This window comes from Electrona antarctica (assembly GCF_951216825.1).
Source record: "Electrona antarctica genome assembly, chromosome: 23".
In the NCBI taxonomy this organism is placed as follows: Eukaryota; Metazoa; Chordata; class Actinopteri; order Myctophiformes; family Myctophidae; genus Electrona; species Electrona antarctica.
In genome coordinates this window covers 31,225,249-31,249,284 of record NC_136804.1, presented here as the reverse complement: position 1 = coordinate 31,249,284, position 24,036 = coordinate 31,225,249, and the positions used below count along the sequence as shown (strand labels likewise).

At 44.2% G+C, this 24,036-nt stretch overlaps 1 protein-coding gene across 1 annotated transcript in view; it reads right to left on the bottom strand.

The window, feature by feature from the left end:
* The window catches only part of pkp2 (plakophilin 2), a 46,434-nt gene extending 26,473 nt beyond the window's left edge, over nt 1–19,961 (bottom strand). Inside the window, exons 1-7 of the mRNA XM_079494769.1 lie at nt 19,511–19,961; nt 13,796–13,869; nt 10,795–10,899; nt 9,557–9,908; nt 8,219–8,690; nt 6,672–6,822; nt 4,965–5,172 (exon numbers count right to left, since the gene is read on the bottom strand). Coding sequence (XP_079350895.1) covers nt 4,965–5,172; nt 6,672–6,822; nt 8,219–8,690; nt 9,557–9,908; nt 10,795–10,899; nt 13,796–13,869; nt 19,511–19,784 — 1,636 coding nt within the window. The 5' untranslated portion in view covers nt 19,785–19,961. The remainder of the gene's footprint in view (nt 1–4,964; nt 5,173–6,671; nt 6,823–8,218; nt 8,691–9,556; nt 9,909–10,794; nt 10,900–13,795; nt 13,870–19,510) is intronic.
* Nucleotides 19,962–24,036: the final 4,075 nt, after the last annotated feature.

Here is a 24,036-nt window from a genome sequence, read left to right as displayed (position 1 = left end):
GTGCGTATATGGCACATCTCTCTCATGTTTAGGTAATTAAGGGCGCACCATTGAATGCATGTCACTGTGCCTACATGCTGACAATGTGCGCGCGTGAACTTGTATTAGCCAGCCTACACATTATAACGTGACATTTATTATACAGCTCGAAAATATAGCCACTCTACAAGCTCACAACTTGTTACTTCTATAGGTCTGACTCTGCTATTAATTTATGTGCAGGACTTGCCAAGTCGCCAGAGCAATGGTAAAGTGTCTATCATTTTTAAATTGAGAAAAGTCGAGAGTCGGGATTTTGCACATAGTGTGACATGCTGACAGACAATGAAAGAAACATGTTCCACTTCCACTCACAATTTAGGTGGCTTTTAAAATGCGGTACTTATTCCTTCATTAAAAAATATGATTGGCACCTCATAAGTGTAAATATAAAAGCAAGTATAATATAGCCTACAATTGAAACCTGCTACTGCAGTGATTTTATCCTGTGTTCAATGCGTTTCTGCGTTTGGGTGTGGACATGATGATGATGATGAAATGACGCACGGCTGTCTCCAGTCATTTCAACAATCAGTACCAGATTTAAAGGCACTGATTCTGTGTGTTGGCTTGTTCAGAAGAGGATGACGTCTTTCGAAGAAAGTTTGATTCATTTAGCAAGCCAGTGCCCCATTCTGTATGTAAAAAGCTATCCGTTTTATTATGACAGTGTACAACTCCACATATCGCCGTATTGGTCACCAAAAACTACACGCAGATAAACGTGGGTCTGTTGTTTTCCGCATTCCGCTCTAGCGCACCGCCCACTTCCCGCAAAGCCTTGTGGGAAATGGATGCAGAATTGCATGAAAGGTGTGAGCTCAGCCTTAGGCTGAGCTCACACCTTTCATGCAATTCTCTGCTCGTTGGATGCTCGTTGGATGCTCGTTGGGTAGTGTCATGGCCGTCCCTCCCTAGATGCATCCATTTCCCACAAGGTTTTGCGGGAAGTGGGCGGTGCGCTAGAGCGGAATGCGGAAAACAACAGACCCACGTTTATCTGCGTGTAGTTTTTGGTGACCAATACGGCGATATGTGGAGTTGTACACTGTCATAATAAAACGGATGGCTTTTTACATACAGAATGGGGCACTGGCTTGCTAAATGAATCAAACTTTCTTCGAAAGACGTCATCCTCTTCTGAACAAGCCAACACACAGAATCAGTGCCTTTAAATCTGGTACTGATTGTTGAAATTACTGGAGACAGCCGTGCGTCATTTCATCATCATCATCATGTCCACACCCAAACGCAGAAACGCATTGAACACAGGATACAATCACTGCAGTAGCAGGTTTCAATATTGTAGGCTATATTATACTTGCTTTTATATTTACACTTATGAGGTGCCAATCATATTTTTTAATGAAGGAATAAGTACCGCATTTTAAAAGCCACCTAAATTGTGAGTGGAAGTGGAACATGTTTCTTTCATTGTCTGTCAGCATGTCACACTATGTGCAAAATCCCGACTCTCGATTTTTCTCAATTTAAAAATGATAGACACTTTACCATTGCTCTGGCGACTTGGCAAGTCCTGCACATAAATTAATAGCAGAGTCAGACCTATAGAAGTAACAAGTTGTGAGCTTGTAGAGTGGCTATATTTTCGAGCTGTATAATAAATGTCACGTTATAATGTGTAGGCTGGCTAATACAAGTTCACGCGCGCACATTGTCAGCATGTAGGCACAGTGACATGCATTCAATGGTGCGCCCTTAATTACCTAAACATGAGAGAGATGTGCCATATACGCACGATGCGATTCCATTCACACCTCTCTCTCTCTCTGCACCCTCTCTCTCTCTCTCTCTCTCTCTCCTTGCATGACCATGACCATGAAATGGAGAGCAAAATACAGCACGATATAGTTTCACATGCGGCTATGCACACACCATGCGCATAGACTTGTTGGTGTAGGCTACTGCGCAATGGCATTTGGCCTGGGTCCTTATTGGTAGGTTAATATCCACCGTTTATCCGTAGCGGTCCGCAATGAACCTATTGTTCAAGCTTCGCACTCCAATACAAATTAAACTATTTGAATAAAGGTTGTACACATCAGTGAAATTAACCTCTGGGAAAATCCCTAATTGAGAGAGTGTATAGGCCTGCACCACAGATCATATAGGCTGCATGGCTAACAGGACTTGGGCACTACCTATCTCTCTATATCATTTGATAAAGGCATATTAAAAACATGACTTGTACACCCAATGAAAATATAAACTTCACAGAATATATACCACTTCGAATTATAACAATCGGTTGAAGATTATCTGAATATCACACAAGTAAAATCTCAACTTTTTTGCGCAACGGGCCATTGCGCTGAGGACTGGCAGTGTTTTACATATACTTGAGGACCTCTGCTTGGAACGCGCTGCATGTGGACGCAACACTTGGAGCTTGTAGATACACGGAATGACGATAAACATTTCACAGAATATATACCACTTTGAATTAAAACAATCGGTTGTGCTTAGCACTCGGCACCAATGCAAATGAAATAGTCCGCACTGGACTAGTAGGCTGATATATTTATTATTGGATGCAGCAGAGCAGAGCCTTTGCTCACTGCAGTTGATGCAACATAATACGTTTTAAAGTTGTTAACAGTGATATATAAACATGAACACTTGGATAGATATCTGTGTAGTTTCCATGCAGGCACAAGCTGCATTTCTCACCTAATTATAGTAAAAATGATATGCGCTAATAAGCGGTGACATCATCATTTCTCAAAAGCTCTGTCACTCTCCAGTCGGACTTTTCTGCGGGGCTCAGGAGACTACAACTAAACTCCGCCCATTGGGATACAAAACAGCCCTTCTCTCCTATTGGTTGGTGGTTAACCCCACCCTCTGTGTTGGGTGGACGTTGGGTGGATGTTGCGCCTACAAGCTGTTGTATGCATAGATATATGGTTGGCTGTGTGTTGACTGCCCCCCCTCCCCCTCATACAACACAATGTTGGGTCAAAGCACGTGACTCCCATTGGTAATACATTGGGCGGCCATGACACTACCCAACGAGCATCCAACGAGCATCCAACGAGCAGAGAATTGCATGAAAGGTGTGAGCTCAGCCTAAGGCTGCAAAGATCTTAACTATAGCGTTCAATCCCGCTCTGACTGAAGAACCGAACCCACGTCCGTCCCTGCTAGTTCTGGGGGCGTTTTTTTTTTATTGGAGTCGAGTGGTTGTGTTGTGTGTGTGTGTGTGTGTGTGTACATTTGCAATTCTTAGGCATTTGTACTTTACTTGAGTATATTTCCAATACTTTACTTCTACTCCACCACATCTTGGATCCAAATATTGTACCGTATTGTACAGAATATAAGACAACTCTGATTATAAGACGACCCCCATTTCTCAAGACTCAATTTGTGGAAAAAGAACATTGAATGTCAAATAGTCTAGTCCCCGATTATAATACGACCCGGATTTTCAGTATATTTCCAATGGAAAAAAGTATTACATTCAGGCCAATAGGGTACTTTATACTCCACTACACTTTAGTTACTAGTTACTTTGTAGATTTTGATTATTATTACAAAACACTTCAGCCCTATATACCTTTCAGCAATTTGAAAATAGCAGATTTAAAGGTTTTATACATTTGAGATTTTGAAATGGGACATTCTGTATAATGAGTACCTTTAGTTTTGGTACTTAAAGCATACTTTTGACAGTAAGTAAGTAGCAGAGGAAGGAATGAAGAGAAGACAACTGCCACAGTATGGACTCTAGGAATAATGACGCACCATTTTATTTCTAGACAGATGTATCTGTCACATATCGTGACACTAGGGGCCATCATGTGATTATAGTATGTACAGTTTACAGTACAGCCGAAACTATGGACTCTACCACAGTATGCACCTTAAATCCTCTGTACTCTGCTGGGCTTGGCCTGAGGCACTACCTAGTGCTTTTATGAACATACATGTTACGTGACCTACATTCCAACCTCGGTGGGACTAAATGTTCACCTGAAACTGTTTCAAATCTGAGCAGTATGAATGAACATGTTTCAACCTCCATTCATTTCTAGGTACTGCATGTGCTATATGGATTTCTTGTGTCCCTGTGTCTGAGCACGGAAAGCTGCAACACGGTAACTCATGTCATTTCTTAGTCAGCCTAGCTAGCTCCTTATCCAGACATCAGTCATATCAAAACTTGACTATTGTAACTCTCTCCTTACTGGCCTACCGGCATGCACCCTCTCCAATTGATCCAGAATGGTCTTCAACCAGCCAAAATTCTCACATGTCTCCCCCCTTCTCCGATCCCTCCATTGGCTCCCGGTTGCTGCCCACACAGAGTACAAAACTGTGATGCTGGCCTTCAAAGCAACCAAAAGGTATGGCACCCCCATATCTTCTCTGTCTGATCGGAGATCGGACCCTACAACCTGAATCGCGCACTCAGCCAACACAGGGAGACTGGCAGAACATTCACTAAAACACCCTGGACAACGCTCCACACGTCCTAGACTCTTCTCCCTTCTCTAAAACACCCTTGACAACACTCCACACGTCCCAGACTCTTTTCCCTTCTCTAAAACACCCTGGACAACGCTCCACACGTCCCAGACTCTTCTCCCTTCTCTAAAACACCCTGGACAACGCTCCACACGTCCCAGACTCTTCTCCCTTCTCTAAAACACCCTGGACAACGCTCCACACGTCCCAGACTCTTCTCCCTTCTCTAAAATTTCTAGAGCTTGCTAGCATTGATGTTATTGCTTTAGCATCCACGATGGCATCCAAAACCGGACGCGCGTCATGGTGGAATTGCTTCTCATCACGTGGCACCCAAACGCCACCAATTTCATCCACCAGGTGGTACTCATTGTGTTTAAGAGTGTCTGCTAAATGTCTATAATAGTAAATTGTACTCGTAGAGCCAGACTGACCGGTGAGTTGGCGTCTGGTGTCCAGCTCACGGTTGCTCTTCAGCGCCATGAGGATGGTGGCCACGCCCCCGTTGTCCTTCACCTCCATCTTGTTCTCGTTGCTCTGGTACACGAGGTTCCTCAGGGCTCCCGCCGCGGCCCTCTGTCCTTCCTCAATGTCACTCTGCAGCACGGACAGCAGCTTAGGGATACCATGCAGGTAAAACACCTGGAGGGGAGGGGAGGTGGAGGAGATTGAACATTATATTCACAGTTTGTAGAGTGGGTACATTTCAAACGAGAAAAAGCACTAAGACTTGTTCACAACAGGTTACTCCATTTTCAATTCATCAGAAGAGAAGAGAAGAGAAGAGAAGAGAAGAGAAGAGAAGAGAAGAGAAGAGAAGAGCATTGATGGAGGGAGCAAGAGACAGAAAAATAGGGGGAGTGATGGAGGCGAAGAGATAAGACAAATTGAGAAACAGGCGGTTAAGCCATAAAGGTCATAAAATGTCATGAACACAGCTTCAATGCAATAAAAAGTGACATGATTGCCATTTGAGCAGGATTTTAGCCATAAGAGGGGCACACCTCTGAGAAATATTACACTCCTCGACAAGATACAGAGATCTCGTGAATATCCTCCTTGTGACTTTCTTATCAACCTCAACACAGGCTTGGTCTCCAATCATTCTTCAAGCCTGACTCTTCTTCAACTCCATTTGTGCGTCAGGAATGAAAGTTACAGTATATTCAAAGTATATAAGAAGTTAAGAACTGATTCATTTAATGACATGGCCCAGTGTCGTTGAAAGCAGTTGGCTACTATAAACCTGCATGGCTTCATAACAGAACAAATTGGAAAGATCTGTTGGTAAAAGTATCACTTTGAGGGTGTAAAAAGGTCAATGTTTACATTGCTGTGTGTAAGCAACAGCATTACTAGCTAAGCCCATTGTCTTTTTTTTAAGCCATTTTGGGCGGGAACCCCTTTTGGTGTTAGCATCATGTTATGCTTTAGCTATTGAAAAATAGCAGATCTACAAGCTCATAGCGACCTACGAGCTTGTAGGTCTGCTATTTTTGAAAAATCGAAGAACGACTGACATAGAAACATAGCTTTTTCAGAAAACTGTCAGGATGTAGAAGACATTTTTAGAATCTGATCTCAATTTTCAGTGTAATTGAGTGTGTGTGGTTAGCCTGCTTGAGACCAGCGTAACGTTGGATGCACACTGCCTCACATATATATCAGAGCCACGCCGTGCCCATGTGGCTTTCAGGAATCAAACGATTAGATTTGTCATAAATTAGAATTTTTAAAAAAAGAAAGAAATCTAAAAGCTCACAACACCACCCTCAAATGTTGTCAGACACGTTCAAATCTTTGACAATTAGAAAGAAATGGCGGTTAACGGATGACAGGAACTCTGAGACGCCATTTCCACCGGTTGCTTCCCAATGGGAACCGGTTCAGTTCTTTTTGGTTCTTAGTCCATGAGCCAGTAGAGCTCCAACATTGGAACGTTAATTATGAATTGAGTGGGCAAAACCATAACCATATTAAATTGTTATCACCATGAAACTTCCCCAGTTGGTCACTTACACGAAGACAATGATTTATTGTATTACAAATTTTGAATGTCTAAATATATATAGGAAAATATGCACACAAAAAAAGAATATAAAAAAGCTACTACAGTGAAAAAAACAGATCATTGAACTTACCATCCTCTTGGCGTCGGTGCTGTTGAAGCATTGCTTCTGGATGAATTCGGCTGCGCTCACCAGCGTGTCCTCGTCCTCTTGCTGAGTCAGCAGGTTCACGGCGCGCTCCAACGTCAATTCCACCGTGGGAGCAGCCTTGACCTCCGACCTCCTGGACAGGACAACGAATGACGGCGCAGAGGAAGGACAGAGGATGAGTCATAGACAGATGGCCAGTGTAGATTGACCAGTTCCAAAATGTTCATTTGAGGGACAGTATCGCTTGTGTGGGACTAGTGCTGCACGATTCTTGCTTCGGTCAATGTGAATCTCGATTTTCATCCACAAGAATTGAGATCACGATCGGATCAAAACATGGATTAAAGAATATAAACCCTGTAAAACGTAGCCTACGGTTCTGGCAGGCTAGACGATTAATTTAATCCTACGGTTACTACGGTTCTGGTGGGCTCGGTATTGTATTTGTCATGTTATTTTAACAGGCTTAAAAAGATCTTGCAGGAAAAGAGACAATGAGAGCTTTACAACAGAAAGCCAACTATTAGGGGACTAACTATTAGGTCATTTGAACACTGATGCCTGCCAGTCACAATGTTTGGCAAGGTCTCAATTTGTGGGACGCCTGAAAAGTAAAGGGGGGATATCTTTTCACCCTAGGGCAGTGGTGGTGGACAGTAACTAAGTACATTTAATTTACTCAAGTACTGCACTCAGTGCCGCCGCTAGGCACACGCACAGCACGCACTGTGCGAACCAAGCTTGCAGATCGGATCGGCTATTTTCGGCATGCAACAAAGTGTTACAACGTCATCAAGGCACTGCCGAAATACATTTTAGTCAATAAAATCAACTGTAGATTCAGTCAACTAAATGTTGTGATATTTTAGTCTAAAACTAACATTTCAGGTGACTAAAACGAAAATGTATTCAAAAGACTATGACTAAAACTAAATCAAAACTTGCTGTCAAAAACACAGACGTGCACATGTGCACACTCACTCGCACACTGTGGCAGCGGTGGCCGAACGGATTGCGGAGCGGTCTTGATACCGGAAGGTCGCCAGTTCGAATCAGCGGTCCGACACGTTAAAATTACCACCGCTGAAGTGCCCTTGAACAAGGCATTGAACCACTACGATGAAATGTTCTATGAGCAGGGCCTGGCTGGAAACAAGTTCTTGAGCTTAGCCCAGATACCCTGGGTAAATATAGTAATCATTTCATTTCATTTCACAGTGACACACACCCTTCCTTGTTCCCCAGCCACGAAAAGGAATCGGAGAGAAGAGCAACACTCACATACAGGTATTTTGGGGCGCCGACCTTTGTTTATATGGAACTAAGATGCTTGGCGCGAGCCCTTCAAAGTACTGAAGAGGCAATAAAACACTTTAATGAAGCTAACGACAAATACGACGGAAACTCCGATTGTTCACGACTTCTGTTCCCATTGGTTTCAACCGACTGTTTAGCCCCATTTCAAAATGGCGCAGACCACGACGTCCTGAATGATGACGTATGTGTAGGCAAAATATATAATATCTTACAGCGGCACAACATCCTGGATGTGGATGTGCTGAAGGGGAACATCCTCGTCCTCTAGTATCTTCCTGCTCAGGTCCACCTCCATGCTGACGACAGACGAGGGCGAGAACGAATCCTGCCTGGTCAACCTCGGTCCTCCGTCCTGGTGCTGGTCGTCGGCCACCTCCCCCTCCCCCTCCCCCTCTCCCTCCACCTCCCCCCTCATGTGGGCCAGCCAGGGCACCAGTGCGTCGTCCCGCTGGCCAGGGGTCCCATCCCCCTCCCTCCTCATGTGGGCCAGCCAGGCCAGGGCGTGGTCCCGCTGGCCCGCGCCTCCACCCTGGGGGGTCCCGTACGCCGCGGCCTGTCTCCTTCTGGCCGCGGTGGTCGACGCCCTGCGCACAACGTTGGCGACGGTTCGATGGCGAGCACGCGGCGGGGAGCCGTCTGGGGGGCTGACGCCGCCGCTGTGATGCAGCATGCTGTCTGAGAACACTGGAGGAGAACGAACACAGTGGTGGGGAAAAGTACACACGTGTTACTTAAAGATGAAGTGCCACAATTTTTGTATTTTTCCAGTTTTTCATGTGTCTATGAGGTGACAGTACTTCATTAGACACCCTGGAGTTGTTTTTATGTGCAATGGTGTATTAACTTTGTATTTAGGGTTTCTTCCTGGAGGCTGAACCCTTGACAGTCAAACGGGCCAATGAAGTAAACAGTAATATAGTGACACCACACTATCAACCCCTCCCCTAACCCCTCCCCCTTTATCATACAACTACAGCTGTGGGTGCGGCTTCAGTTCAGGTGGATCACCACCCATCAGGCAAACCAGGCATACTTAATGAACTGGTGGGTGTGTCCACATAAAAGCATGATTTTAACAAATACTGTACACTTTTTGGAAAAAGTTCTTCCCTCTTATATTGTAAGAATACATGATGATCATGTTTTAGGGTGGAAAAAAGGGTGGCACTCCATCTTTAAGTGAAAGTATAAATAGGCTACTGCAATGCAGAAACACTCAGTAAAGGGGGGATATCTTTTCACCCTAGGGCAGTGGTGGTGGACAGTAATTGGCATCTAAATGTCTTAAAAGTACCAAATGACAAGTTTTCGAATGTGTAAAAAACCTTTTGAAAATAGCAGATCTACCAGCTCACAATGCGTCACATCGAGCTATTTTCAAATGGCCGAAAATTTATAATAGGGCTGAAGTGGTTAATGTATGTTACTGTATGTAATAATAATCAAAATCTAGAAAATAATTGTAAACAAATCAAAACTAAACTGAAATCTAAAACAAAAAAAGTGAAAAACGAAATCAAAATCAAAAAAGTATAACTAATAATACTAACCTTGGTGAGAACCCAGTGTCTGGTTGAATGCGTGGTTGTAGTGGTTGCGGGCGGTGGTGGTGGTGGCGGTGGCGCGGGCGGACACATGATGCCCGTCATGTACTGCGGGCGTGCTGGTGTTGTTGTTGGCGTCGAAGGTCGACACCGCGGCCAGCCGCGAGCCGCGCGGCACCTCTGAGAAGGCGTAGCGATGGTGGTGGTGGCGGGGATTGTTGGCAGAGCCGTAGTAGTACGAGCGCTCCAGCATGGCACCCATGGTCCTCCTGGGCTGAGCGGGACCGGGGAGGGTGTGGGTAGCGCAGGAGTACAGGGCGCTGCGAGGGGGGAGCTCGGGGCTGGGGTCGGGAGACACCTAAGATGAGAGAACATATTACTCCAGTTGTAGCCTGGGGTCCACCTATGCTTTCTATGGCATAGGCAGCTCCCGGCAGGATCCGCCAGGAGAATCTAGACGCAGCTGTGCGACATGACACTAATTAATTAGAGCGACAGAGAGAGAGGAGTGTGTGTGTGTGTACGTCAATTTAACAAAGGTGCAGACGATCAGAAATCAGCAGAGAGTGATCGATGTTTGCGCTACTCAATGCCGAATTGAAGTGGACTCGGTCCCAGACTTTTTTTTATAGATATACCCCCCCACAGGTCCTCCACTGCAGGCCTGCTCGATGTGCCTACAAAATGGCAACTAAAAATTAAAAACACGGTGAAGCAGCTTTCTGCTTCTACGGGCTGACGGCGTGGAACAAACTTCCACAATACTTTCAGACATTTTTTAAAGCACAGCTCAAGACCTACTTCTACACTCTTGCTTTTAGTTGATCTCACTGCAATTTTTATGTTGTTTTATGCCTTGCTTTTCTTTTCCATTTTCTCCATTGCTCTGTAAAGCACTGCTAAAGGATAAAACAGCTGCATTTCATGTCATGAAAAGTGCTATACAAGTAGGCCATGTATGGCCTACTTGTGTTGCAAGGCGCAAGTTGGCACCTCGACAGAGTGCATTTCTAGTTATTGAGTGGTGTAAACCACTCCTACGACTGGCTTTGTTAGTTTACGTGTCTGTCTGTCTGTCTGTCTGTCTGTTCGTAAAAAATAGCATGGTTGCTACGGTCACCCAGTTCACCCGGGTGTGATTTCACATTTCATTACGTCAGACATTACGTCAGATCAGAGCTGATCAGGCTATATAAGACCTTACACCACTCAGTTCACACAGGTGTGATTTTTACTATTATTACCTCTATCCTGCGGGACGGTCTTCGTAAGTGACCGCTGGAGAGGGAGCGCTGGCTAAAGCCTGTTCCGTTCACCTGAGTCTGAGAAGCAGAGGGAAAATAATGCACCTATATGGGGGGGGGGGGGGGGGAAGAGAAAAGGAGGATTAATGAAGGATTATACAACAGGTCGATTCGAGGAAGCAAGCCGATTGGTTGAAACAGCCATCAATAGTCATGCTTCAAACGAGCATGATGGAACGAACGCCTAATCAAAACATAAAGATCAGCTGCTCTGTTCCCCCAGAGCACAGCTGACCGGGTTGCTATGCTATAGCGATTTCGTGGTCATGAAAATATTAAGATTTTTTAGTGAATATCTTAGTTTTAATTAAATTGAGTCAACGTGGGTTTTTTTTTACACGGATGTTCTTTGGTCATTTTGTAGCCACACATGTCCTCTTTCACACAATGTGACCACCAAAGCACAGATACATACAGAATGTGAACTACGGCCTTTTAAGTGACACAAATACAGTCAAGCTGCCCATTGAATAATTCTTACGAGGAAATGATCGCGAAGACAATTCTTAACTCGCTCTTATAACCACATTTTCGATCGTACCAACACCACAATCGTACATGTTGTACCTCAATGTCTCAGGCCACTCACAGCGGAAAAAATATTTGCATTCGACTTTTACTTTTTGCGATAGAGCAATTTGTTCGGGCATAGGTTTTTCCCTATTCAGGCCCATTGAAATCTCCCAGTCATAGTGCTGGCACGGTTTTACTCTCCCACACCTGAGACATATAAGGGCTTAATTACAGGGCTGACATTAGAGTTACAAGATCTCAATGAGTTGCTCTGCGAAACCTTGTGAGCTTGTAGGTCTGCTATTTGTGCAATTAGGCTCTACACACAGTCACAGACACACGCATGCATGCATACGCACGCACGCACGCACGCACGCAGCTTGTAGGTCTACTATTTGTGCAATTAGGCTCTACACACAGTCACAGACACACGCATGCATACGCGCGGGCGCGCACACGCACGTAGCTTGTAGGTCTACTATTTGTGCAATTAGGCTCTACACACAGTCACAGACACACGCATGCATGCATACGCACGCACGCACGCACGCAGCTTGTAGGTCTACTATTTGTGCAATTAGGCTCTACACACAGAGTCACAGACACACGCATGCACGCGCACACGCACACGCACACACACACTTCCTTGGGTCATGACGCATCTCCCCATATAGGCCACCCCCATTTGCGTCATGATAGATTTTCCGCCATTTAGAATTTTATCCAAAACACACTTTTTGCTGCTTCTTCTACAGATTTTGTCCAAATCTCACAAAAATCAGCACACATGATCTCTGGACCTATCCGATTAAAACACCATCGGCAGAAATTTGGTAGTGCGTATCGTTCGGCCGTAATCGTCGTCCGAAGTTAGTAGGAGGGGCCTATATCACAAAAAATGCCATAAATCACGAACGGAATGTCCAATCCATCCCAAATTTGAATCACATGTCGCGGGTGGTTCAATCAACCAAGTACCAAAAGCAATTCTATTTTCATCCATAGGGGGCGCCGCAAATGCGAGAAATGTAACCGTTTGTCGCAAAAACATGATTTTTGGGGGATAAATCCCCTCCGAATTACTTACGCATGATCGCAGGGGTGACGTGACATTGTAATTGGCTGGCAATATCAGTGGGAGTGGCATATGTAAGCCACTGCGGCAACCACTTTCTAGTTCATTCATGCATTCATAAACATTCAGGAAATTGTGAATATTTAAGAGCATAGGCTACATATTTTTATTTACATTATAATAAAATTAATATATGCACTGTGGATTCATCTAGTCTCATCTTTGACATCATCAGTATCAACAAATAGGCAGCTGAAGTGTCCCGATATTGAACCACTTTCAACAGGGCATCCCTATTTGCACAAAATATGGAGCGAGGCGAGGTTGAATCTGTCTGTGGGTTTCATAAATATTTAATAGAAATCTTTATTGTCCCGAAGGATATTCATCTTCACAGGTGTGTTCAAAACACCTACAACAAAACAAACACAGAAAAACCTATCACCAAGACAATATATAAACATGAGGTCCCCGCTGTACACAGAACCATCCTATCGGCGGGCAGTTTGTTTAATGCCACGATAGCTGAGGGGACAAAACTCCTACTAAAGCGGACCCCACACTAAGGTTCAGTATCTTGTGTGATTATTCGTGAAACAGGGTGAAAGGAGCACGCGCCTCCCTCCCCTAGCAAGGTTTCCTAAACAATAACACAATGTGTAAACTGTAAAGTTAGGTTTTAGTGATATTGTTCCTGCTGTTCTACATACAGCTTCTGTTCTTAGCGGCAGCGGTGGCCGAACGGTTTGTGGAGCGGTCTTGATACCGGAAGGTCGCCAGTTCGAATCACCGGACCGGCACGTTAAAATTACCACCACTGAAGTGCCCTTGAGCAAGGCATTGAACCCCTACCATGAAATGTTCTATGAGCAGGGTGTGGCTGTAAACAAGCATCTCAAGCTTAGTCCACTTCCCTGGGTAAACAAATAACTTTGCTTTGAACTTTGCTTTGCCAACCAGGAGAAGAAATCAGAGAGAGTTGATGGAAGATGCTTCTGAACACTTTAGAGCACAACATTAGAGCATTTGACCACTTCAAATGCTCTAATCTTAAAATAATAATAACCTTAGATAGCCAATCTACAAACAGACACATTGAGAGCTTGTACATAGGCTACTTTCGCTGCACAACATTCCGTAGAAAACACGCTGGCTTCTATGGAATCCAAGTGACTGAAATCAGTCTTGGCGACTGAGAACTTTAATGCATGCTGACTCTGAGTTCTGACATTCTGAACGGATACTGTATCATTCTATTCACTGTAGGGTGTGGTTATTGTACTGATAATACTGTTGACATTATGGATGTCATTGTATTTTACGTGCGTGTGTGCGTACGTGCGTGCTTCTTACCTTCATGTTTAGTGAAGCTCCATTTCTGGGATCTGGGCTTTGAAATGAGATGCTTTTCTGTAAATGGATACTCCCTGAAAGACATTGATGCAAATTCATTACCGTAGGCTACATGTAATATATGGTCCTCAATAGCGGCTGTAACTTATTTTCATAGCGGTTATTCTATTAATAATTGTTTGATTAAACTAGTTTTCGCGAAGCGGGGTTCTTAATATTTTTTTGATATATATATATATATATATATATATATATCACAACAAATCAATTATCCTTATCGACTTAAGACCTATTTTATAATTTGTCGCACAATAGTGTCACACACACAATGACATTCACAAAGTAGGGGCCATAGGGTCATTGAATATTAATGAATGATGATGTCATTATATATTTTGTTTCTATAATCAATCAAAATTCATTTGTATGATTAATTGTTGAACCCCTAGTTGCAAAAGCATGGCATTCACATCGCATGCTTTGGTGTGTTCAAAATGTTTACAGCCTAGTACCGACAATGACAAAGTACGGTAGAGTTACGTTGAATTTAACACACATGAACAGAACACACACACACTATTGTCATATGCAAAAGAACTAAACAAAAAACATCATCTCCCTTTGGGCTCATCATCACGACCTTTGGATCATTTTGGACAGCAGCGTGCTACTCCCAGTGTCTACAGTTACCGCTCAACTTCCCAACAATAGAAGCAGACAAACCAGTCTACGCTTGACCACCACAGAACCTATTGTTTAGTGTTGTGTGTGTGTGTGTGTGTAGTCAAACAGTAGCCTATGGATCCATGAGGTCATTTGCAGCAGTTTTGATTTCGTCGACTAAAGCTAAGCGACGAAAAATGTGTGAAAAACATTTTTCACTGACGAAAACTAATTGGAAACTAAATGAAAACTTAGCTATGATGACTAAAACTAAGACTAAATATATTGACAATAGCCGATCTACAATCTTCTACAAGCTCACAACGCGTCACGCTGCGACGCGTTGTGAGCTTGTAGATCGGCTATTTTCAGCAAGTGTAAAATCAGCCATTACGACGGCATCAAGGCCCGCCAAAATACATTTTAGTCAACAAAATCAACTGTAGATTTAGTCAACAAAAATCAAATATGACATTTAGTCGACTGAAAGTAGACCAGCACTAAAATACTTCAGATCAATAAATATAAGTTTCATTCCAAAGACTGACTAAAACTAAATCCAAATTTTGCTGTCAAAATCAACACTGTTCTACAGTGCATAAGCCAGTGTTTAAAATAGTTTAAATGTCAATGAATTGGTTTCATTCACCTACCTAGGCTCCAGCCTCCAGGTTATTCAAATAAGAGTAGCTATCAGGCGCGTATCTACCATAGAGGCAAGGGAGACGATTGATGATGATGATTGACGATAGATGATTTCCCTGTTTTTTTCATAGAAGTGTACATCTGTACGTCTTTAAATGTTCTGATGAATTGAAAATGGAGGACCTTAATGTAAACAAGTCTAGTGCTTTTCGGTTTCGTCCTCAAAGTAGCAGTTTTTGTATCGACTTGTGCTTTCGTTTGACACTGTGAAATAAAAAATTCAATCAATCAAACAAACAGCTGCCTCCCCAACTTGAAAAACACCACCACAAAACCCAAGAACTATTAGTGGGCAGCAGATTAGCTCCTCGCCCATTCAGGGGGAGATTCAGGGGCTCGCTCATCCATTCTGTGCCGCGACCCTCACTCATATAGGAATGAAAATGTATATTTCTGCTTTTGTCTCATGGGGTGCGAGGTGTGGGGGTCTGGGCCATCACCTGTAGCGTACTCACCTGGCAGGTACAATCTCTTTGAAAACCTTTAGTGTTTCTGATATGAACTGTGTCATTACTAGCTACTTCCCTGGGAAAGCGAACAAGAGTCAATTGCGACAATGATTTGATTTACGCATCATGTTAAACCAGATAGACTGACAACCTCTCGCCAAAATAGTCGGTCTCCTAGCGTTTGAGAGAGATTTATGGTAACTGAAGGTCTGATATTTTCAAGTACAAGCCCCGTCCTCTCATGTTTTGAGACATCGCTACATGCTTGAACACGATTGTTGTTAATGTTGCAGCTGTAATTGCAATGTTGAAATGGGTCACTAATTGGATGAAAATACATGCATTGATTATACTTGAATATTCTCTTAACATTAACATTTTTCAGTTTTGTAGTTTGCCTCCCTAAAATGTCATTCTTGGAAACGGCACTGGTAGCTATACACAAATAAAATCACACCCGTGTGAACTGAGTGGTGCAACTCCCCCCCCCCCCCTTGCTGTTCCTTGGAGTGGTTCTCAAAAAGCTACACTTGTCTTGCAGCCGTCGACACTAAGGTTTGCCCCAAGGGGCCAGTGAGGCACTCCAACGTTGAAGCACTGGGCCCTAGTGGTAAGAGGAGGGACTACAGGCGGACCCGTAGATTCATGACCGGGAAACCCCGTGCAGCTGGGCTTTAACATAGAGCGCTCGGTTGCACTTCCGCATTTGCCAACCAAAATTTGGTTGGCAAATGCGGAAGTAGACGTTTTGAGACGGTCCTTCCAGGTGCTTCAAAACGCCACTGAGCAACTTCCACTGACATGAATAGCGGAGGGGGCGGAGCTTCGCGCCAGATCAGTCTCTATCCTTTTATATACTCTATGGGTTGCCCAGGTAAATAAAACTTTCGGACAGGTGGAGTTTGCTTTCTGCTTGCCCGACCGGGAAAGTGCTTGTTTAAGAGGAGACGTCTCCTCTATAAACACAACACCAGATATCTGTCTAAACACCTGAACGTGGCCAGAGCGCTCTGTCTTCTGGTCTGTGGAATGTAAAATAAGAGCACCGTTTTCCGTACAAGCTGATTAAACTGTTGCTACACACATAACAAGTGTGAAGCCATAATCATATCCATAGCTATGTACATATTTGCCATAAACTTTTTTTTTTTTTAAATCGCACAGCCCCAGTAAGTAAAAATCAGAGCCATCTGAACTGAGTGGTGCTGTACTGTACATATGCTGTAGTACTGGACTGTACTGTATTTATTTACTGTACTCCTCCCGGCCTGTGTGTGTGTGTGTGTGTGTGTGTGTGTGTGTTTTAGGCTTCGCAATAGTTACACTTGGTGGTCAACAAACGCAATTTCCGTACTCAGACGGTCGGACGGACGGATGGACAGACCCAGCCAGCAAGCCAGGGACACACATTTCTGTCTATAGGAGTGGTTAGCTTAGCACCACTCAAAAATGATTTACTTTTCGAGCAAGTGGGCATGACCTTTGGGCAAGCAGAGCATGACCTGTACTTGCCCGACGGGCAAGTGCCTCTGAGACCTTTAGTGTGTGTAAACCCCTGACTTGGATAATAGCATTTTCTGTTTCATTTCATTTTCTTGTCATGTCAGATCATGAGTCATAATGACAAATGTAACTTTGAGTATAATTTAGTGTTCTCAGGCCTGTCATAATATATCAGACAACATATAAATATTTTGAGACCATCAAGCCAAATTATGAAATAAAATAAATACAGTTTTGGGGCAACATTTTGCAAGGAAAAATAAAGTAAAGCTACACGGACGCAAGGCCATGTATTATGTAAATGTCTGGCACTCTGGGGGCTAATATGTTCTAATTTGAAACCTTATTGCGCACAATAACTTCTTCTCCATATTCTAAAATAAAACGTGTTTAGCCTATAAGCCATAAATAGGGTCATTAAAACATCACACAAGTTCAACTTCAAAAGCAGATATGGTATAGTTTCCTGTTGGACCCGAGATCTGCGTGTGTGTGAGACACACATTCCACTGCAAGAGGGTCTCTGTATTATTGTATATACCCAAAGTAGTGAAAAAAGCAGATCTACAAGAACACTTGGTGGTCAACTAGGTTGCTTCGCACCGCATCGTGTGCTTGTTGATCTGCTACTTCATATTTTATTTATGGAGTTTCTTAGATGTGTTTGTTTGAAAATGTATACAATTATATAGATATAGATAGATAGATAGATATTTTTTTATGTAGGAAAAGAAAATGGGCTTTTTACATGAGTTGTGACCCATAACATTTGGTCCGCGACCCAAACATGGGTCCCGACCCACTGTTTGGGAAACACTGGGCTACTGTAGTCTACTCTACCCATATACTAGCCCCTCTCGGAACCCTCGTAAAAGGTTTCTGACATTTGGATGTTTACCTTTTACGGAGGGTCCCTTGACAGTTGTCGCCCGCAACATTTTCAGTGATGGTTATATGTCTCTAAAGAAGCATATATCTGCAATAGGAGACAACGGAGACAACGGAAACCTCAGCGAACGGCGCAGAAGCCGTTAAGTATTTTTAATCTTTGTTAGACCGTTTTGGCAGCTCTGAAATGATCTCTTCCTCACTTCCCATGTCCCGCCTCCCGAGCAGTGGCTGGCTAGCTACTGCCTCTGATTGGCCGACCGCATACATGCAGGATGTTTTTCAGAGCTGCCAAAACGGTCTAACAAAGATTAAAAATACTTAACGGCTTCTGCGCCGTTCGCTGAGGTTTCCGTTGTCTCCGTTGTCTCCTATTGCAGATATATGCTTCTTTAGAGACATATAACCATCACTGAAACAGCGCAGCAAGGACATATGCGAGGCCAAGTCCGCCTAGATTGCAGGCGATAACTGTCAAGGGACCCTCCGTAAAAGGTAAACATCCAAATGTCAGAAACCTTTTACGAGGGTTCCGAGAGGGGCTACCCATATACAGTAGCCACACACACACACACACACACACACACACACACACACACACACACACACACACACACACACACACACACACACACACACACACACACACACACACACACACACACACACACACACACACACACACACACACCTAAGTACAGTGGAAATATGACACACACACACCTAAGTACAGTGGAAATATGAGTCCAATTGAGAAGTGTCACTTGAAGGCGACACAGCCGACACATGTTTTGTCTGATGTTTGTAATTTAAGAAAAACACCACAACGTTAACGTGTACATAAAACATTCAGATTTCAAATATAAAGTGCTCACCCCACAGCCACGGATGTATGGATCCTCCCCGGCTCGGTACTAGAACCCGTACCTTCCGTATTGTTCAATAAAACGCATTTTAATCCGATCGGTGGCCATTTTATCATAGAGTTATAATAATGTATCAGAGTGCAATACACCTTCCAAGCGATAGGGGTCACCTATTTGAAAGCATTATGCTCCAAAACCGAGAAACTGGCCACCGATCTGATAAAAAAAATGCATTTTATTGAACAATAAAGGCATGCACGGGTTCTAATACCCACCCGAGGAGGATTATAACATCCGTGGCTCTGGAGGTGAGCACTTTATATTAAAAACCTGAACTTTTATGTATACTTTAAAGTTGTAAACGGTGCAAAACAGGGTGAAGTTGCATCATGACTGACATGACAGTCATGTTTAAGGGCTATACCCATAGCCATAGATTAGAATCTAATCTATCTAATCATTAGATAGCCACGTTTCGGGAGACTGTTTTGGGGCGTTTTAGGTAAACTATAGGGTGCCAAAAGGGGACAATGAAGCCAGATACGAATAGAAAGGACAAAACAAGCGAGACAAACTATTAAAAAAAAGACCCATGAGGCTATAATAACCATTATTAGCCAGGCTATAATGATATTATTTACCGTTGGATGCCGCTTTCTTCCCCTGGGCCCTGCGGGCCAGTGTGAGCTGAACCTGCCGTTGGACCCTCAAGCTGCGATCGTTTGAACTGAACCATGATGATGATGATGATGATGTTGTTGATGTGGGAGAATTTGTGGAAACGATCAGCCGTTCCTCCCGAGGCAGAGCCAGGCTGGTGTCCTGACCGCGATCCTCCTGCTGCGAGGCAGGCAACACGGACTTAAAGAACGCCTGGTCGCTGTCCATCAGGCTTCTCAGACGCTCCAAACTCATCGCAGGGATGTGTGCTGGATCCTGGATGATTCATTCATAAAGGTCCAGTTTTGGGTTTTTTAACTCATGTTCTTGTCTAACAACGTCCAGGTGAGAGAGAGTAGTATCGACAGACAGTTCAACCAACGCACGGCACAGAGCAGAGGGTGTGGCCTCGTGGTGACGCCCAGGTGTCACCTGTCCTCCCTGGGGTGTCACATTACATTACACACAAAGGAAGGGCCCCAGTGATGCATGGAAAGTAACTACTAGGTACAGCTGCATATACTTAAGTACAATTTTGAGTTATATTTGTACTTTAATTGAGTATTTTCCCATTTCCAATATTCTTACTTCTACTCCACTACATCTCAGATCCAAATATTGTAGGCTACTTTTTTTTTTACTCCACTACATTTATGATGTGAAAACTTTAGTTACTAGTTACTTTGTGATTTATTACTACAAAACACAACATTTACATTGTGGCCATTTGAAAATATAACCGATCTACAAGCTCACAATGCATCGCGATTCGACACATTGTGACTTGTGACGTGAGCTTGTACTATCTGCTATTTTCAAAAGATTTGTGAAAGCTTGAAATGAGGCATTTTGCATAATGAGTACTTTTACTTAAGTACAACATAGGAGTACTTTTACCCTCCACTGAAACGGCCACAAAGAGAGGCCACCCACCTCCAGAAAACAAACAGAGAACTGTTAACAGTCTCTACAACCAGGTGTGTGTGTGTGTGTGTGTGTGTGTGTGTGTGTGTGTGTGTGTGTGTGTGTGCGCGTGTGTACGTGTGTGTGTGTGCGCGTGTGTATGTGTGTGTGTGTGTGCGTGCATGCGTGCGTGCATGTGTGTGTGTGTCATTATTACACAGGAAACAAACAGTTGTGGCTTTTACACCTGCAACATGGTGTGAGTCTCCGTGTGTGAGTGCGTGTGTGTGTGTGTGTGTGTGTGTGTGTGCGTGCGTCACGTGATCGACCTGTCAGAGTTTATTTTAGACCAGTGATTCTCAACGGTTTCCATTTCGACGACCCCCTGCTGTTTGACCTTAGCATTAAGGTGGCAACGATGGACCCACGTTTGGTTATATCTGCGGATCGACCGCAATCTACACACTGTCAGAATACCCCTAGGGGTGCCTATAGAGACCACTACTCCTCAATGGGGTCCTTATGCTTAAAGGAGTCTGTGTGAGAAAGAGAAACTGCAACAGCAGAAAACCCGCAACACTCCAAATTAGAAGACTATATAGTCTAAAACTGAATTCCCTGTGACCTCCAGGAACGTCTGGATTGCAACCGAGGAAGGTTGGTGACACTGGAGAGACAGCTGACCTCCAGGAAAGACTGGCAGGGTAACAGGGGTTAGCAACCCATGTTGCAGCACTCACAAAAGAGGGCACCATGCAAGCTACATAACGTACGTATTAGTGGCAGCGGTGGCCGAACGGTTTGCGGAGCGGTCTTGATACCGGAAGGTCGCCAGCTCAAATCCCCGGACTGGCACGTTAAAATTACCACCGCTGAAGTGCCCTTGAGCAAGGCATTGAACCCCTACCATGAAATGTTCTATGAGCAGGGTGTGGCTGTAAACAAGCATCTCGAGCTTAGTCCACTTCCCTGGGTAAACAAAGAACTTTGCTTACTTTGCTTTTATGAATGAGCAATGCCCCAGAGTCTCCCGAGAGGATCGAGGGGAGGAGAGAGACTCGCTATAGGACAGATTCAACGGCAACAACGACGACAGTAACACAGACGCAGAGAAGGCTCAAACAACCCACCTTGACTCAAAAACACCAGAAAGGACAATAGCTGGAAGCCTGTATGAGAGGGGCAGTGATTTGGCCAATCACTGCTGACCCGCCAACTGGAGAGTGCAGTGGTTAAGGGTCGAAACACTCTGGGGACCACCTGATGACCTCTCTTCCAGGCCAAGGCTTTATCCATTATAGATCTTTGATGTATTTACAAACTAATAGGTGCAAGACTCAAAGGTACAAATGAAGGAATACTAGCATAGATTTTAGGCTCGACACGGCCCTAAAACGTCCGACCGGGTCAGGTTTGAGCACAATTTGAGAACCGTACACAGAGTAAAAGTGAAATGCCAGTCAGCAGTCAGCACTATCTTCATAATAGATAAATACACAGACAGAACAGAACTATTATTTGTATTATTATTTAAAAAAAAATGCAATATATATATATTTTTTTCTTTTTTTAGAGAGAGAGAGCGAGAGAGCGAGAGAGAGCGAGAGAGAGCGAGAGAGCGAGAGAGAGCGAGAGAGCGAGAGAGAGCGAGAGAGAGAGAGAGAGAGAGAGAGAGAGAGAGAGAGAGAGAGGCCCGGCCCTACTGTTTAGCATCCAGAAAACGTCGGGTCGAGTTTGAGAACTCTAGCATCTAGCCCATCAGGCCCAGTTTGTCAGAGGTAAATAAACCATGCTGGCTGTTCCTTTATTCCCTTATTGGAGTCTGTAAAATCCAAGACTGGAACCAAAATAATAGACCAATAACAGAGGATTTTATAGCGTTGACTGAGTAGGGTCCTACGTTTTAGACCGTTGGTTTTCAAGCGTTTTCATATCAAGGTCCATTATTTATTGGGCATTTGAGCCACGGACCACCATTTGATGACATTTAGCCTCTCAGAGCCAAAACCTAAATATTTTATTGTCGTTCGATACAATTTCCCTGGACCACTGGTTGAAAAAAGGTCTGTGGTTCAGTGGTTGGGTCACAACAACACCAATTAAACAAGGCAGCTGCTGCACCTGGCTTGTAAAATAAAATCCAAGACCACCACATCCCACAGTGTGTGGACAGTAACATTCTATTTTAAGCTATAGATGTTGTCTAGACACATTGCAAATCTGCCGAAAATGACACGAGGTCCTGGTTATTAGGCTCAACTAACAACATTTCTAAAGATAGCTAGCCTGCATGCAATGACATGCCATTTTCCTTTCAGCTGTAAATGCCTTGAATGAATGAAGACTGTGGAGTCTTATCCGTCGACATGGCATTTAGCCAGCAGAATAAGCCAAATGCACGAACTGGGGTAGATTATAAACATTTCTGCAACATAATTATACTGTGTAGTGTAGGCCTACAACACAAAACATGAATAAAACAGTAGTGAAGACGTGAGGATTCGCCCCCCCCCCCCCTTTTCATTCTATTTTAATTTTAAATCAATAATATCCATGACCAAATTGACCATGTCAGGTCTTTTGATCACTTTCACATACAACTCTAAATGTGCGCATACTTATCAGAAGAAGTGACAAAATGTGCCGAACACACAATAATCCTTGCGAGATGGTACATGTTAAGTTCACACATTTCAAATCCACATTAAGAAAAATTAAAAATACTAAAAAAATACCGGCTTCCAGTGGACACGTTTATCCACAAGAACATACATGTTAAGTTTGGGTGGGACCATTTTTGGAATCAAACCTCTTATCACTGGTCCATATAGGGCAGGGGTCCTCAACTAGAATTGCTGAAGGTCCACTATTATTTTTTGAAAACGACTAAATTCCGGTCCCATGAGCGCGACGCGGGCCGCCGCGCTCCGAAAATTTTGATTAATTAATGAATTACTGGGCAGACACTGGGGAGGCACTGGGGAGACACTGGGGGACACTGGGGAGGCACTGGGGGGACACTGGGGGGACACTGGGGAGGCACTGGGGAGGCACTCAGGGGGACACTGGGGAGGCACTCAGGGGGACACTGGGGAGGCACTCAGGGGGACACTGGGGAGCCACTCAGGGGGGCACTGGGAAGGTACCGGGGAGGCACTGGGCAGACACTGGGCAGACACTGGGCAGGCACTGGGGAGGCACTTGGTGGACACTGGGGAGGCACTTGGTGGACACTGGGGAGGCACTTGGTGGACACTGGGCAGGCACTGGGGAGGCACTTGGTGGACACTGGGGAGGCACTGGGGGGGACACTGGGGAGGCACTGGCGAGGCACTGGATATTTCATATCACACACACACCATGATTCACTACCCCCCCCCCCCCCCCCCCCCCCCCCCCCCAAAAAAATAAATAAATATATATATATATTATTATTTATTTATTTTGCCCAGGGTCCACAGAGAGGTGGTCCGCGGTCCGGTCGTGGACCGCGGTCCGCCAGTTGAGGACCCCTGATATAGGGTTTGTATTCAATCAGTGGCATGGATGGTGATGGATGGCTTTTATACTTCCTCACGTGACACTAACATGTCGCTCAACAACA